This window comes from Parasteatoda tepidariorum, chromosome 9 (genome assembly GCF_982258835.1).
Source record: "Parasteatoda tepidariorum strain Cologne lab strain chromosome 9, Ptep-v5.0, whole genome shotgun sequence".
Lineage (NCBI taxonomy): Eukaryota > Metazoa > Arthropoda > Arachnida > Araneae > Theridiidae > Parasteatoda > Parasteatoda tepidariorum.
The window spans coordinates 82,065,365-82,079,898 of NC_141763.1; the positions used below are offsets into that span (position 1 = coordinate 82,065,365).

The window sequence follows — 14,534 nt, forward strand, 5'->3', positions numbered from 1 at the left end:
AATCATATTATGATTGTGAGAAATAGAGACACTTTTTTGAAAAGCCACACAATCTCCGGTACACAAAAAAATATATGAAAACAGACACGAAAGCCACACATCAATTAAAACGAAAATGTATTAAAATTCATCTGAAAGTAAGATCCAGTCAGTGGTGTTACATCCTTTAGAACTGCTCTTAGAAGATATTAGAGGGTATGTTGTAATTTTGCAGTACAGCCAATGGTGGATACGATGTATTTTAGATGTAAATATAAACTACGAAGAAGTTAAGATACGTTTTCTACAGCCTCATGGACCCTCACTGTCATACTCGTACCCACAGAAGCCTTTGATATTGAAAGTAAATAAATCACAGATCATTTAGAAGGTTGAAGTACTAACAACAACAGGTTAAGATTTTTTCATACCGTCTAATGAGATAAAAATAATTAACAAAAAAATAGCACTACATCATTCCTAACTATTTCATAAAATTTAATAATGCTTATATGTTTAAAAAATTACTAATTCTGTTCATAACATATTGTAACAGAGTTAATAATCATAATTTTAAAAAATATTTTCTATGAAATAAATGTTATTCATATCTTGTAACTATTTCACATATTTTTTGCATATCAAAAGGTAAACAATTTTTTAATAAGAAAAATATAATACACTTGCTAAAAATAAAAATGTTATTTTCGATACATTTTAGGAGACAAAAGTATGGGATAAATACTACTTTTGGTATGAATGATCATTGATTTATATATTGGTTTAAGAATTTTAGGCTTTTTACTCAGTTTTCCATGTATATTGTATGAAATGTCTTAAAGGGGAAAAAAGTTGTACAGCATACCACTTTCAATTAATAAAAATTTTGGTTTGCAATAATTAATGGTTTTTTTTTTTTTTTTAATTTCAATTTCTATGCTACAAATTTGAAAGGTGTAGAAGAATGTTGTAGTTAAAAAAAAATATTTCTTTCATAATTCTTTGAGACCACATATCACAGGTCAAATCAGGTTGCTTTGAAAGTTGACCTAGCCTCAGAAAGTCATATAAGGTATCAAATGAAAGGTTTATTGCAATGGTGTTTCAAATCTTTTTTTAAACACCATTTACTTTCTTCTAAAGTAAAAAAAAAGTAACTTATAAAATAAAAGTTCTTAAAGTAACTTTTTTTAAGTAAAAAAAAAATACAGTTATTTATATGTATGCAAGTTAGTGGTTTTTTCAGTGAAAATTTTATTTTTTCAAGTGTTTATAACTTGGACAAATTTCAAATTAAAAACTGTTCGAATTGTTTACTTTATCATGTGTGCATGTTCCACCAAATTTCATTAAAATAGTAGGGGGGTCAGTTCAAAAGTGATTGATATATTGTTCAATGACTCATTATGAAATTTTTCCTTTGCTAATATTTCTTTCTACTTATTATATAAATATAATTCAAATTTTAAAGGATCTTTTTGATTGATAGTTTCTAAATCAAAAAATAAAAAATTTTACTCTTATATGCTTCAAATATAGATTTTTATATATTTATTATTTGATTGTTACAAAATTGTTTTTCTAATAAAGCAGTGGTAAGTTTAAAAAAAGCAACATTTTTATATTGCCACTTGATGCACATTTGACCTAACTCTTAATACACAGCAGTAAATAATATGTAATCAAAAATCTAATCTATCATCATGAAAGTAAGTAGTCAACTATTCGAAAATAAATTTTATGTAACATGAATTTTTTTCATTTCCAATATTATTGTTATTTCCACAGAATTTTTATCATTTCAATATTATTGCTTATCATGATGTGCTTAGATTCACAAATATATTATTACTTTTCATTACTTCCAAATAAATATATAATAATTGATAACCACATAAAAATTTTACCGATAATTTTTCTCTTGCCATAGTTTTATTAACTAGCGATAATTTTATTTTATTAAAACTGCGGGTTACAAATTCATTTATAAAATGTTAGAAGTAGAAACACTTTTAATGTCGAATAAACATAATATATAAACACTTAAACATCAATTTGAACTTTACTCCAGAATTATTTTTTATGTTACAATTATAATGCTTAATAATTAAGTACAAATGTTAGGAAATATGCATAGGATGATTAGACATTACATGGCATAATTATTCTTTTAATTTAGATCCGAATTTTCTTTTCCTTACAACAGAATGTAAGAAAATTATATAAATATTGCAGCTAAGCTTTTATAAGAGAATACTTAATTTAAAAGTATTAAGAGCAAAGTATTAAGAACATACTCTTAATATCAAAATGACATACTTTTATTTAAAAACAAATAATAAACATAGCAAAGAAAACATTCATTTTTATTGTTACATTTATAAATATCTAAAAATTCGAAAACATTTTCGCCTAATTTCTTTTTTAAACACAAATCTCCTCTTTTCCAGTGTCTGTTTACGAAATAAATGTAAACACAATCCATCAATGAACCAATTGTTTCATCACACCAAATACGAGATTACGCGAGAACACAGACAGGCATGCACAAAATTATTGAAATTTTTATTTTAATTCACAATAAACGCGATAACTTCCCAAATTCTTGCAACCATGATTGATAGTCAACAGCCAATCACAATGCGAAAAGCCCATTGATCCGACGTTATCATTTCCTTGTTGCCATTTTGTAGTAGAAACTATGGTTTAAAATTAGTTACCAATTCCTTAAAAGATAGAGACCCAAATATGACGTCATGCTAGCAGTCATCTGTTTTCATTATTTAACAAAGCTATAAGCAACTACTCTAAATCGATATAAAGCTATCGATTAAAAGAATTCCCAACAAAAAATGCGGGTCCGTTTAAGCGTCTTTTGAATAGTGTTCTATTAAATTAAACATTTTATGTTATCAGTCATGCATTAGTAATTTCAAGATAATACAGTTTTTGCTAATTTAGATTCAAACTTTATTCTGAAAGAATTTAAACTGAATTAAAACGTCTTTTATCAGGTAAAAATATGAGTAGCCAGTTTAGTGATCAGATGTGTGATCTTGTTTACAAGTGTTCCGAAAAGGAAAAAATTGTATTTCTTGAGACAAATTATGCCGGTATCAATGAAAAATCAGAAATTTTTTTATCCAATTCATTTGAAGTTATGAGTTTTAGCGATGGTGCCATTAGCTGCGAGAATTACTGTTACTCGGAATGTGATGAAAATCCAGTTGTAACCTCACAAATCATTAAAGAAATTCAATCTACGAGAGAAAAGTTAACTTTTGATTGGGTAAAGACAATGTCACGTGATGCTTTAAAATTTGAGTCCGATTCAAGCTTTGAGTGCAGTAATAACAGTAGCAGCGATAATTTGAAAACAGATTCAGAAACAGACTATTCATTTGAAATTGATCCAAATAATTCTATTGAAACATGTCCTGAAAGCAGAACTGATGCTGAAATCATCGAAAGATTGGAAGATTCTAAAGATAGTGATTTATCAGAACTCACATTTTGCTTTGCGGATGCTGTTACAGAAGAAAATTATGATAGTGGTTTTTCCTTCTCAACCAAAGGTTCCCTTGCAAATTTTACTGATGATGATTTCTTAGAAGATGATGATGGTTTTGAACTTGTGTTTTCTAATTCTCCTTTATCTGGTGTCAATTTACCTGGTTGGACTGATATTATGAGTGAAGCATCTGAATTATCTCAAAGCTTTGACAATGAAATATTTGTTGATTTCTTTGAATCGCCTGCAAAGTCTAAAGTCAAAAGAGTTAATGAAAGATGGGAGAAAGACATGTGTGATGTTAATGACAAACCAAGAGATCCTGTCAAAGTTTGTATTCTACTGTTTATTTCCTCGTTTATTACTAAGCAATTTCAGAAAACCGTAAAAGCTTATTACTGTAGTACTAGTATTTCTTTTTATCAAAATTCAACTTCACTGGGGGAGGATTTTTTTATATTAATACCTGTGTCAAGGATCAGGGGTCTGTGCAGGCCAAATTTACTAGCGTTTAGCGGTACCTTCACAAATTCAACTTCAGGAAAAACGGTATATTTATTTATTTTTGTATCCCGTCAAAAACTACAAACCCATGTTTTTACATAATTTTTACAAATTATGTCTTCTAAATTTTCACAATATTGGTACCTCACAGAAAACCCTAGACAGAACCCTGGAAATATACTCAAAGGGAGTAACTATTATCCACACCTTTGAAAAAAAATATAAAAATTTTTTTTTAATTTTGAGAAAACTTTTATTATGGTTAGTGCAAATAGTACCCATAGAAATATTCTTATCACTGGTATCTATAATATGGCGCCTTTTTACAGCCCCCAAAACAGAGTATGAATGTAAACAAAAACAAGCTTCCTAAATCCACGAGAAATTTAGAAAACTTCTAGTGTATCATTCCGAGGGTGTATGAGGTGATGTTTGAACAGCTTAATATCCTTGAAAGTTTACAGCTTAGTATTCTGAAATGATTTTTTATTCTAAAATAGTACCATTTGTTTTATTTCGGGTTAACATAATGGCAAGTTTAAAAAGTCTCCTTAAATAAACAAAGCAAGTCACCTTAAATAAGCATTTTTTTTTTTTTTTGAAGTTGCAATTTTTTATTTAAACTCTTATATGTAAAAGTTTTTATTTTTCCAATTCTGTTGAGTACCACATTTTAAAATAAGAAAAATGTTAATATTGGAAGTTTATTAGAATTTACTTACTGTAATAGTTGAATAATTTCTTCTTGATGCAATTAATACTTTAATGCGGAATAACTTTCTCTTTGCACCAAGGATTTTTAAGTACATTTTTTTTTCTTGCCTAGTTTTGTAAATGATCTAGTGTTTGTTTTACTTGTCATTGTAAAGATGTAAGAGGAATGATGAGTTTGAAGTGAGAGCTGAGAAATAATGTGTGAATAATTTTCAATTAACAAGCAAGATTGTATTGGAAATGGATATTTCACCTTGTGATGATGAATTTGGCAAAAATTTATTAATGTGACTAGATAATGTGTAAAAACAATAATGATTTTGTAACGTATAACTTTTTATATTTCATGATACTATTTGTTTTGGATAATGTTTTCCACACTAGGGAGCTGTGCAGGTCTTTGCTGGTTATAATTCCAGGTTACTGTTTACAGAGTGTTTTGGTTTCATTTGGCTCACGATGTGTTCATTGTTTTTTGAGTAGGGTTTATGGTATATGTAGTATTTGTTACCTGATTTATTATTTGTGTTTACAATGAGTTCTAAGTCTAAAACTCTAAGTGGCTTTTACTGTGTAGTTTAACATTTGAAAAAAGAATCATTATAAAAGACTTATTATGTTGTCAATAGTGTACCAGCTTCAAAGTTGAAACCAAAATAATAATTTATAAAATGAGCATGTAAAAATGAATGGAATGTCGAAGCTCGAACAATGTGCTAACATATGATGGTGAACATGCAACAAGAACAAACAGTTAATAAACAAGTAAAAAGAATCCGAATCAAGACTACCAAAGACGCGTCATCTACCATGTCATCTTTTTTAGCAATATATCTTTAAATAACTAAAATAAATTTTGACTTCAAGCTCACCAGAATTATTTGATATTAGTGGACTGTGCCCCCTGCTCGCAAACGCTCACCAACCCCCCAAAGTTGCTATGCAATCTTATATGGTTTGCTTCGCAAACCAAGCTCACTTCGCTAGCTACTGACTTACGTACATTGCAAATGCACAAAATTCCAAGAATTCAAAACAATCATTCAAATCCGTATAACAACTTATTTTTTTTTTTTTTTTAAATTACATCTTTTTAGTAAATACTAAGTCATTAAAATAAATTTGAATTCAAATAAATGACATGTAATTCGTTAAACCTATTAGAAATGTGCTATAGTATAATTCATGATATAAATCAAAAATCGATAAATAAATTCGTAATATATAAATTCGTGAAAAAAACGCTTTCGACAAAATACTAAAATAGAGATCTATCGACAAAGACTACTCACTTCTGCCTAGCTTAATAGTATGAGATTGCCGCGGCTGATGCTTTTTCTGGTTATTTCAGTTTCCATTTTTAAAAGCGCTATATGTTGAGCCACCTCAGCTAGATTTAGCATGTGACATTTTTAACGGCAATCATTGGTCGATTTTCTAGCGTTGAAATGAGGCTTTTTTTCCACCGTGTAAGATAAATATATATATCTTATGAAATACAGCAGGTTCAAGCTCAGGAATTATAATAATTAACTTTTTATTTTTATTGAATACAAATTTTCTGATTTTAAATCCTATTTGTTATCTAAGAGTACTTGACTATCTTGTTAGTTATACATTTACTTGTAACTGTCTTATGAATTATTTATTTACTTTTTTTCAGGTCACTTTTGCACCTTTACCTGACCTAGTTACTGTTCACTGTTTCCAAAAACCCCTTGAAGAAAACCAGCCATCATATGATACCTCTGCCCTCGATCGGATACGTTTTCAAAATCGCATTGAAGAATTGAGTAGATTACTAACTCCGATTCTCACACTGGAACATCGAACAAATATTATCTTACGAAATTCTCTTTTTATTACTCATGATTAAATTACAATTTTGTTACTGTTTCAGAGTTCATTGTTTATATTGGTGCTAACCATTGTTTATATCGGTGACATAGCTGCCAACTCTACTGGATTTTTCAATAGGCTACTGGGTTTTACCAGTTTCTCCTGGTCTACTGGTTTATTAAAAATTCTCCTGTTTTTTTGTGCATTTTAGAAAACTTCCTAAGATTGAGTAAGTTTTGTTTAAAAAAATCCCTATTGCTTGCTTGAATGAAGTGTCACTAATACATAATAAAGCGAGGCTCATTTACAAAATTTAGTTAACTATCTTTGAATTAAATTACTATTCAAAATTATGAATAAACAAAACATTTCAAGATCATTTAATGTGAAATCTTAACTGGAAAATATTGCAGTTTTTCTATTTTGATTACTATTAAAATCCCTGAAATTCCCTATGTGTAAAATATTTAGTATATTTTGAAACAATTATCATGAAATTTACATTATTTCAGGAAATCTACTGGATATCTTTCTATCTGTGTTTGCAGCTATGCACTGTATTCAAAAAGTTTCATTAATCATGTTGATAGAGCATATTCTTTTATAAATTTACTAGGGATGTAGCGAATATTCAGCCGAATAATGAAGTATATGTTATTATTAATTATGCTGCTATTATTAATTATTTAGATTTGTGAAAGCCTTATTGTTGGCATCAAGATAATTAAAATATTACAAAAAGTACATCAAATTGTTAAATTTTTTTAAAATATAGAAAGTTTAAAAAAGAAAATTTGTTAATATTTATTTTATTTATAATTTAAAATTTGAAAATTATTTAATTACAAGATTAAAATTTCAAAAGCGAAACTTTTTAAGAAGTTCTTTATTTTCTGAGTTTTAATAATTTTTCTGACAAAAAAGAAAGTTAAGAATTCATTTAACAGTAGTAAGTAATGGGTTCTTATCTTAAATAAAATAGCATATAAATTACAAGTATAACTATAACTAAAATATGCTATTATTAATTATTTAGATTTATAAAAGCCATATTGCCTTGTTTTTGGCATCAAGATATTTAAATTATTACAAAAAATAAATCAAGTTGTTAAAAAAAAATTTAGATATACAAAGATTAAAAAAGCAATTTTGTTAATATTTATTTCATTTTTAATTTAAAATTTGAAAATTACTTTAATTAACATCAAAAGAGAATTTTTTTTTTTTAAAAGTAAGTATTTGGACACCGAATATTCGGCCCCATCACTATTCGTAACATCACTAAAATTTACCTCTCGCTGTAACTAACGCTAAGATTTTGGGGACGTATAATTCTTAACAAAAAAAATAAATTTACGTAAAAAAAATCTTAAAATTGAACATGATTTCATTTTATGTAACATCTGTATAATATTTAAAAACAAAATTATATGAATGTTGAGATGTAATTTTCATTCAGGTATGAAAGGAGTGTTAAATTATAAATTAACTAAAAAAGATAAAAAATAAAACACAATTTTATTTTTTGTGATACATACATTGCTTCTGTCCAGTAGCAATAAAATGAAATTATTGAAGCGTGAAAAAGATACCCTAAATTAAAATACTGAAATTTCAAGATAATGTCCCAAAAGAGTAAGATAGAATTTCAATCAAAATCTGGGCCTTAGTGATATTCAATTTTTTACCTCATAAATTACTGATTCATTGTGTATTTTTATATTGAATGAGATTATTTTTGGATGTGTTTTAATATCCTGTTCTCAGAATTTTTGAAAACTACTAAAATTGGATGTGGTATAGCAACTTTTTATTATTTGTTAACATGCTATTTAATAAATTGGAATTGATAGAAATATTTGGCTTTTTTATGATTGTAAAATAGCCTTTACTTTCTTAGTTTTCAAGAACAATATTATTCCTCAAATTATACTCATTTTATAGTACATGCATAAAAGTAAATTTGAACTATTATTATGTGCAACCTTGCAAAAGTAAGATGAAGTGTAAAAATACATGTTTATATAGTCTGGAGGAAAGTTCATTACATCTATTAGTGTTTAATAGAAGAAATTTAGACTTGTGAATTCTTAAGCATTATAAAATAATAAATTTTTGTAATGTCTTATATTAAATATTTTTTATGTCCTGATAAAAGCCTATTCGTGTACTATTTGTCATCTTTATTTAATTACTTTTTATGCTTATGTAATTTTAGCACTTCATATTAATCTATTTATTTTTCATCAATAGCAATTTAGTTTTATTGCAGTTTGCTATTCTCATTGACTATATTCCTTTTTAAGTCTACAACATTTGTTTGCATAATTTCATTGCTGTGTGGAAAAAAAAAATTCTTTGTTTTCAATAACATACCAACTCTACTAGATTTTCTACTAGAGTAATGAATTTTGCTAGTTTCTACTGATTTAATCAAAAGTTCATCTGGCTTTTATCAGAAAATTTCTTAAAATTTGAAAAAGAATCCCTACTTTAAATTGTTTGCTTAAGTATTTAAATAATTATTATTGCTAAATAATGAAGTAAGCCATATTTAAGATAAACAGTTATGAGCTTTGCTTTTTTTACGGTGCTCTTAAAATTTCATTTTTTGCAACTCTCCAATTTTTAATTAATTGAACCAGAGCTCATTCTAGGCAGGGTAACAGGGCACAGCACCCTGTTGCCCTTTTTGTCAAAAGAATTCACCCTGTTGTCCCTGAAGTAAAATAGTGCCCTGATGTAATAGACTCCATACCCTTTTTGCCCTTTCTTTCCTCAACCCTTCTTTATTTCCCTCCCAAACTCTACAATGGATTTCTTAAACTTTTGTTATTTTCAACTCTTTTTATTCAGTTTGTTGTTGATGCCAATACATAGATTAATATGGGAAAGGTAAAATAGCCATCACACCCCCTTGTTGCACTTGTCTTTGAAAGTTTGCAGTTACTTCCACTATCATTAAATCATAATTATTATTAATCATTTTAATTATTAAATCACAACTACAGACACTTAAAAACATACATTTATTATTTTATTAATATATGCATGCATTTTAAATAAATTACTAAGCTGATTAGTTCATTAACTCGGTATACATGTTAATTTATTAATAAAAATTAGTAATTAATATGATTGCTTTGCAACTTTTATTAAAGCAAAAAAAAATTTCTTTTACTAATTGACAACACTTTTTAATAGAATGTGTAAAGCCCATAGAAAGAAATTATTGCCTTTTTAGAATAATAATGCCCTTTTTTTAAACTTTTGCACCCTGCCCTTTTTTCTGCCTAGAATGAGCTCTGATTGAACAATATATTATAACAATCCAAAATGATTTCATTATCTATTGTTATTGAAATTTATGAATTTGAAAAATAACTGTAAAATGATTGAAACTATATTTTCAAGTGACTCATCATAAAATCACTAGTGGCCTTAAGTATTAAGAACATTTTTTTTAACATTGTAGGATAAGTTTTATCTAACCGTGTGAAATTGGAAGAAAAAAAAGTTGGTGCACAACCAGAGTTTAGATGTAACCATGCCTCCTAACCAAAAAAAAAAGAAAAATAACAGTAATTTGACGATCCATATGTTGAGGGTTTTTTTTTTTTTTTTTTTTTTTAAACTAAATAAAGAAATATCTCAAAATGAAGCATGCAAATCTTAAATTTTTGAAGATTGAAAATTTTAAAAGGTTATCTTAAATGTTATTACTTTGCAAAGTTTTCAAAATATTTTTTTTGGTTCAGTTGTATTATTGAATTAAAATAACACAATTTATGCACGATCTAAAAGGTCTCTGAATACTTTCGAATAATGAATTAACAATTAAAGTGTTTTGAATAATGTTCATTTTTAAAGTAATATCATTTAACTCTGTCGCTCTGTTCTAAAAGGTATCTGAATACTTTCGAATAATGAATTAACTAAAGTGTTTTGAGTAATGTTCATTTTTAAAGTAATATCATTTAACTCTGTTCCGAGTAAGGTTACTAATCCCAGTATAATGAAATTGAATAATATTTTCCTGATGTCCCAAAGATGATCCACAATTTGAAAACTCAATTATATAAAAGCAGTGAAATATGGAAATGTATTGCTTTCTCTGCTTAGGAGATCAGGGAATCTATTGTTACGAAGTTTCAAAATTTGTTAACAGGTATCACTGTTGACTTGGAAAGAAAAACTGTAAAAGAATGTTTTTGAAATAACTACCATGTGCTGCAACAGCATGGTGCAGATTGAGGGCAAAATTTATGGATGCTCAGGCAAATATTTCAATTGTATGGTCTGGCATAAAACAAAAAAAACTTTGTTTTAAACTCCATCTGTTGAGTGATTAATTGTTTCTTAAAACATCGGTATATAATTTATTTGGGTTTTAAAGATTGTTTACTCCTGAATTTTTAATTTAGATGTTGGATGAATAATTTTCAAAAATTTGTGCATTTTCTTAAAATATTTATATTCCATTTAATTGTTTTCTATTTTTAAAGTTTAACAAAACTCTGTGCCTTGAAAATGCCTTATCTTTACAGAAGAATAAAAACAGATTAGGATTTTTTTTTTTTTTTTTTTTTTTGTGAAATAGCAGTTTCAAACAAATAAGATGCTATTTTTGTGATGCGTACCTAACAATTAACTATAATTGTTAGGTTAAATTTTGTCTACTTGTAGCCATTATTCTCTATACTGATAGTAAAAAATATCTAAAATGTTTAGTTTTTGGGTTTTTTTTTTAGATAATGATTTTTTTTATAAGTTACTGCATTATTTGGGATAAAAAGAATGTGTCCGAAATTGAGATCCAAATAAATTTGCTGCATTGTTAATTTTTCAAAAGAAAAAGTTTAATAATTTCTTATTTAAAGTTATCTGCACGCACACAACAAATTATTCCCCAGAAATATTTAAAAAGCTGAGGATTAATTTTAACATATATTTTATAGAAAATAGAGTATATTTACTGAATTCATTTTATTTAGACCCTAAAGCTTTAGGTGCTTTAAAAAATACTCTAAATTCCCTTTGAACATTTAATTTGTTACCAACAAACTGTTGCAAAACTACAAATATATTATTGATATAAATATTCTTTTTAGGATTAAAAATGTTCCATCTTTTTTTTAAAAATTTTTAGCTATATTTCAATGAATGATAATTGATCATAACTGTGGTAAATACATAAAAAAAATTCATCTCATTGTATACCATTGATTAATACACATCTGAGTCTGTCATTGATATGATTTTGCATTGAATTGTCATTATTTGTTTTTATGAAATATTTTATTGTTGCGTTGTCTTTCAATTATGCTGTGATACTTTCAGCTGTATATATTTGACAATAATTAAATTACATTTGATTTGATCCTTAGTTTAAATTTATTGTTTTCCTCAAAATAATAATGAATTTAATTATGTCTAAATTACGATTTTTTTTTTTTTTTTTTGTACTCTAGGAATGATTTTAAAAATTCTGAATAACAACAATTTAAGAAAGTCTCATCTTTTACCCCATTTTTAAACCCAAGACCCGCAAAAAATTTGTGATTTGAATCCAATGTTCCTGTATTTTTGGGATGCAGCTTTTCAACTGAGAAGGAAAAAAATGGAGAGCTGTATCTCTATATTGAGAGCTATATCTATCATGATGAAGCTATATCTTTTATTGAAAAATTTGTTTTTTTGTAGTATCAGGGTGCCTTCCCCCTCCCCTTTGGAAAACCAGAAATTATGAGGAATTTTTTTTTTTTTTTTTTTTATTCTGGATAAAAACCTGGAGAAATCACAAAATTTTAAAGAAAACTTTGAAGTTTTTCGTCAATTTTCTTAATTTTACTAATTTAAATTATTTCACCATCTGCGAAAGACATTCTCACACCTCAGGCAATACTGAAAACAACTCAATTTTGGAAATGGAATCTGAATTTCAAAAGACTTTTTTTCCTTGAATTGTCTAACTAGAGAAGTTTTATCACTGTAGAAAATTGCTTTTTATATTTTTAATTACAATATTGCTACCAGAAAATTACAAAATCTATATCAATCTTTGATTTCAGTGACTCAGGCTGTAGAGCGTTTGCTTTTCAATGATGTACCCCATGTTTGAATCGCAGCCAGTATTCGATTTTAATGGGTTGATATGAATTTTGGCACAGACCATGGTCCTGAGATCCTCAGTGATAGACGGATCATGGGTTAGAATCCCCTTGCTGTCAAGCTAGGCGTGGGATATTTTCCTCTCCATGTAACTCAAATGTGAATTAGATCCATCAAAAAGTCTTTCACGAAAGCTAGTTTGCCCCAGTGCTTGATCCAGGAGTTCCCTTGTGTTTTGGGTTGTGTTAAAAAATTACAAGGCAACGGAGTTGAACATTGTTGGTCTTAAATTCAGAATTGGGTCGCTGTTCAACGCCAGTTTTAAGATATAATTATAAAATGTTGATTTAAGAGACTTACATTAACAAATTAGAATAGAAATTCTCAATATTTTTTGTCCTATGCGTCTTTTCATCGTTGTTTGAGGATCATTTTCCAGCTCCAATCTAAAATTCGAATGCATTCGAATTGAAAATTCGAATTCATTTATTTAATTTTAGATTATTTTCTAAGAAAAAGTTGTTTACTTTCATAGACTGAAACTAAATATCTAACACCCTAAGTAAAAAGAAAATGCAATTCATTTAATAGAAAAAGTTCAATTATAATAACTTCACTGGGAAAAAAAAGTGCAAGTTGAAATAAATTATAACAAAAGGAGCATTTCTTCTATTGAGGATGAGATTTATTTTTAGATTTTGAAATACTTGTCTTTTAATTTCATAAAGTAAATTTATTAATTTAAAAACATGTTGCTCAAATAATTATAATTCTTAGTTTTAATCAGATGCGTAATTGTCTTCAGTCTCTGGAGACAGATTAATGTTTTGTGTCTCTCTCAATATAGCTCTAACTGCAAAATGTATATTTAATGAGCTTAACAAATTTGAAAAGGTGTGATTTTTAAACTAAATTCAATAATTTAATCAATTTTCATTCGATTTGGGTAAATTTCATCGAATTTATCCTCTACGTCGTTTCCAGTGCTTATGAGTTGTTTTAAATCGCGCTTATAATTATACATACTTAAATACTATTTTAAAGATGCTTTTTATTCAATATGTCACCATTTTGTTACAAATTATTTAAAAAGTGGAAAATTTTTGTCATAGACTGCCGTAATACAATTTATAGATTTATAAACATTCTTATGAATTTATCAATTCATTCACTGATATGACTATTTATATTTTAGCAAAATAAACATCACAATAATAATAAATGTACATTTCTTAATACACACTTAAAACATTATCCTCTCTGATTATTATGTTTTTTATAAACGAGTATATTTTATTATTATTTTATACTTATATTGTTATTATTTTATACTTTTATTATTATTTTACGCTTTTTTATTATTTTTTTCAATTTATTTTGGGTATCAAAGAATCAAGATAATGATAAAATAAACAAATCTGTACCCTATTTGCTTATTGAAAACTTTTTTTCTGTTTTTGTATTTATTTCTCATTATGTTAGTAAGATGCAAAAGTTTTATTTTTTTGTAACTTGGTGTTTTTGTTAATTATGAAAATGAGTAAATGGGATGGAAAATCTAAAGAAAAAATTCTCGATTTATTCTTAACTCAAACAAAACAGAAAAAATTTAAACTAATGTTTTTTCCCTCAGCATAACAGTTCTGATTTAAAATTAATAGCATTTTTAGAGCAATAGTATTTCATTCATTATAGATATTTTCACTCCCAATTTTATTTATATGATATTAGTTTTTTTTTCCTATTCTTTCTATATTATTTAATTTTTTTTTTCTAATTTAATCCAGTTCATTCGACGACAATTAAAATTAGTATACAAAATATTGTAAAATTGTTATTTCATTGCAATTTTTAATTGTTGTTTATTATTTTGCTT

General features: G+C 26.8%; 1 protein-coding gene across 1 annotated transcript; it reads left to right on the plus strand.

Annotated features, from left to right (window-relative positions):
- Positions 1-2,814: 2,814 nt before the first annotated feature.
- LOC107442563 (uncharacterized) lies at positions 2,815-6,604 on the plus strand. The gene is made up of 2 exons (XM_016056154.4): positions 2,815-3,820; positions 6,372-6,604. The coding sequence occupies exons 1-2, from the start codon at positions 3,002-3,004 to the stop codon at positions 6,582-6,584; spliced, it is 1,032 nt and encodes a 343-aa protein (XP_015911640.2). The 5' UTR covers positions 2,815-3,001; the 3' UTR covers positions 6,585-6,604.
- Positions 6,605-14,534: the final 7,930 nt, after the last annotated feature.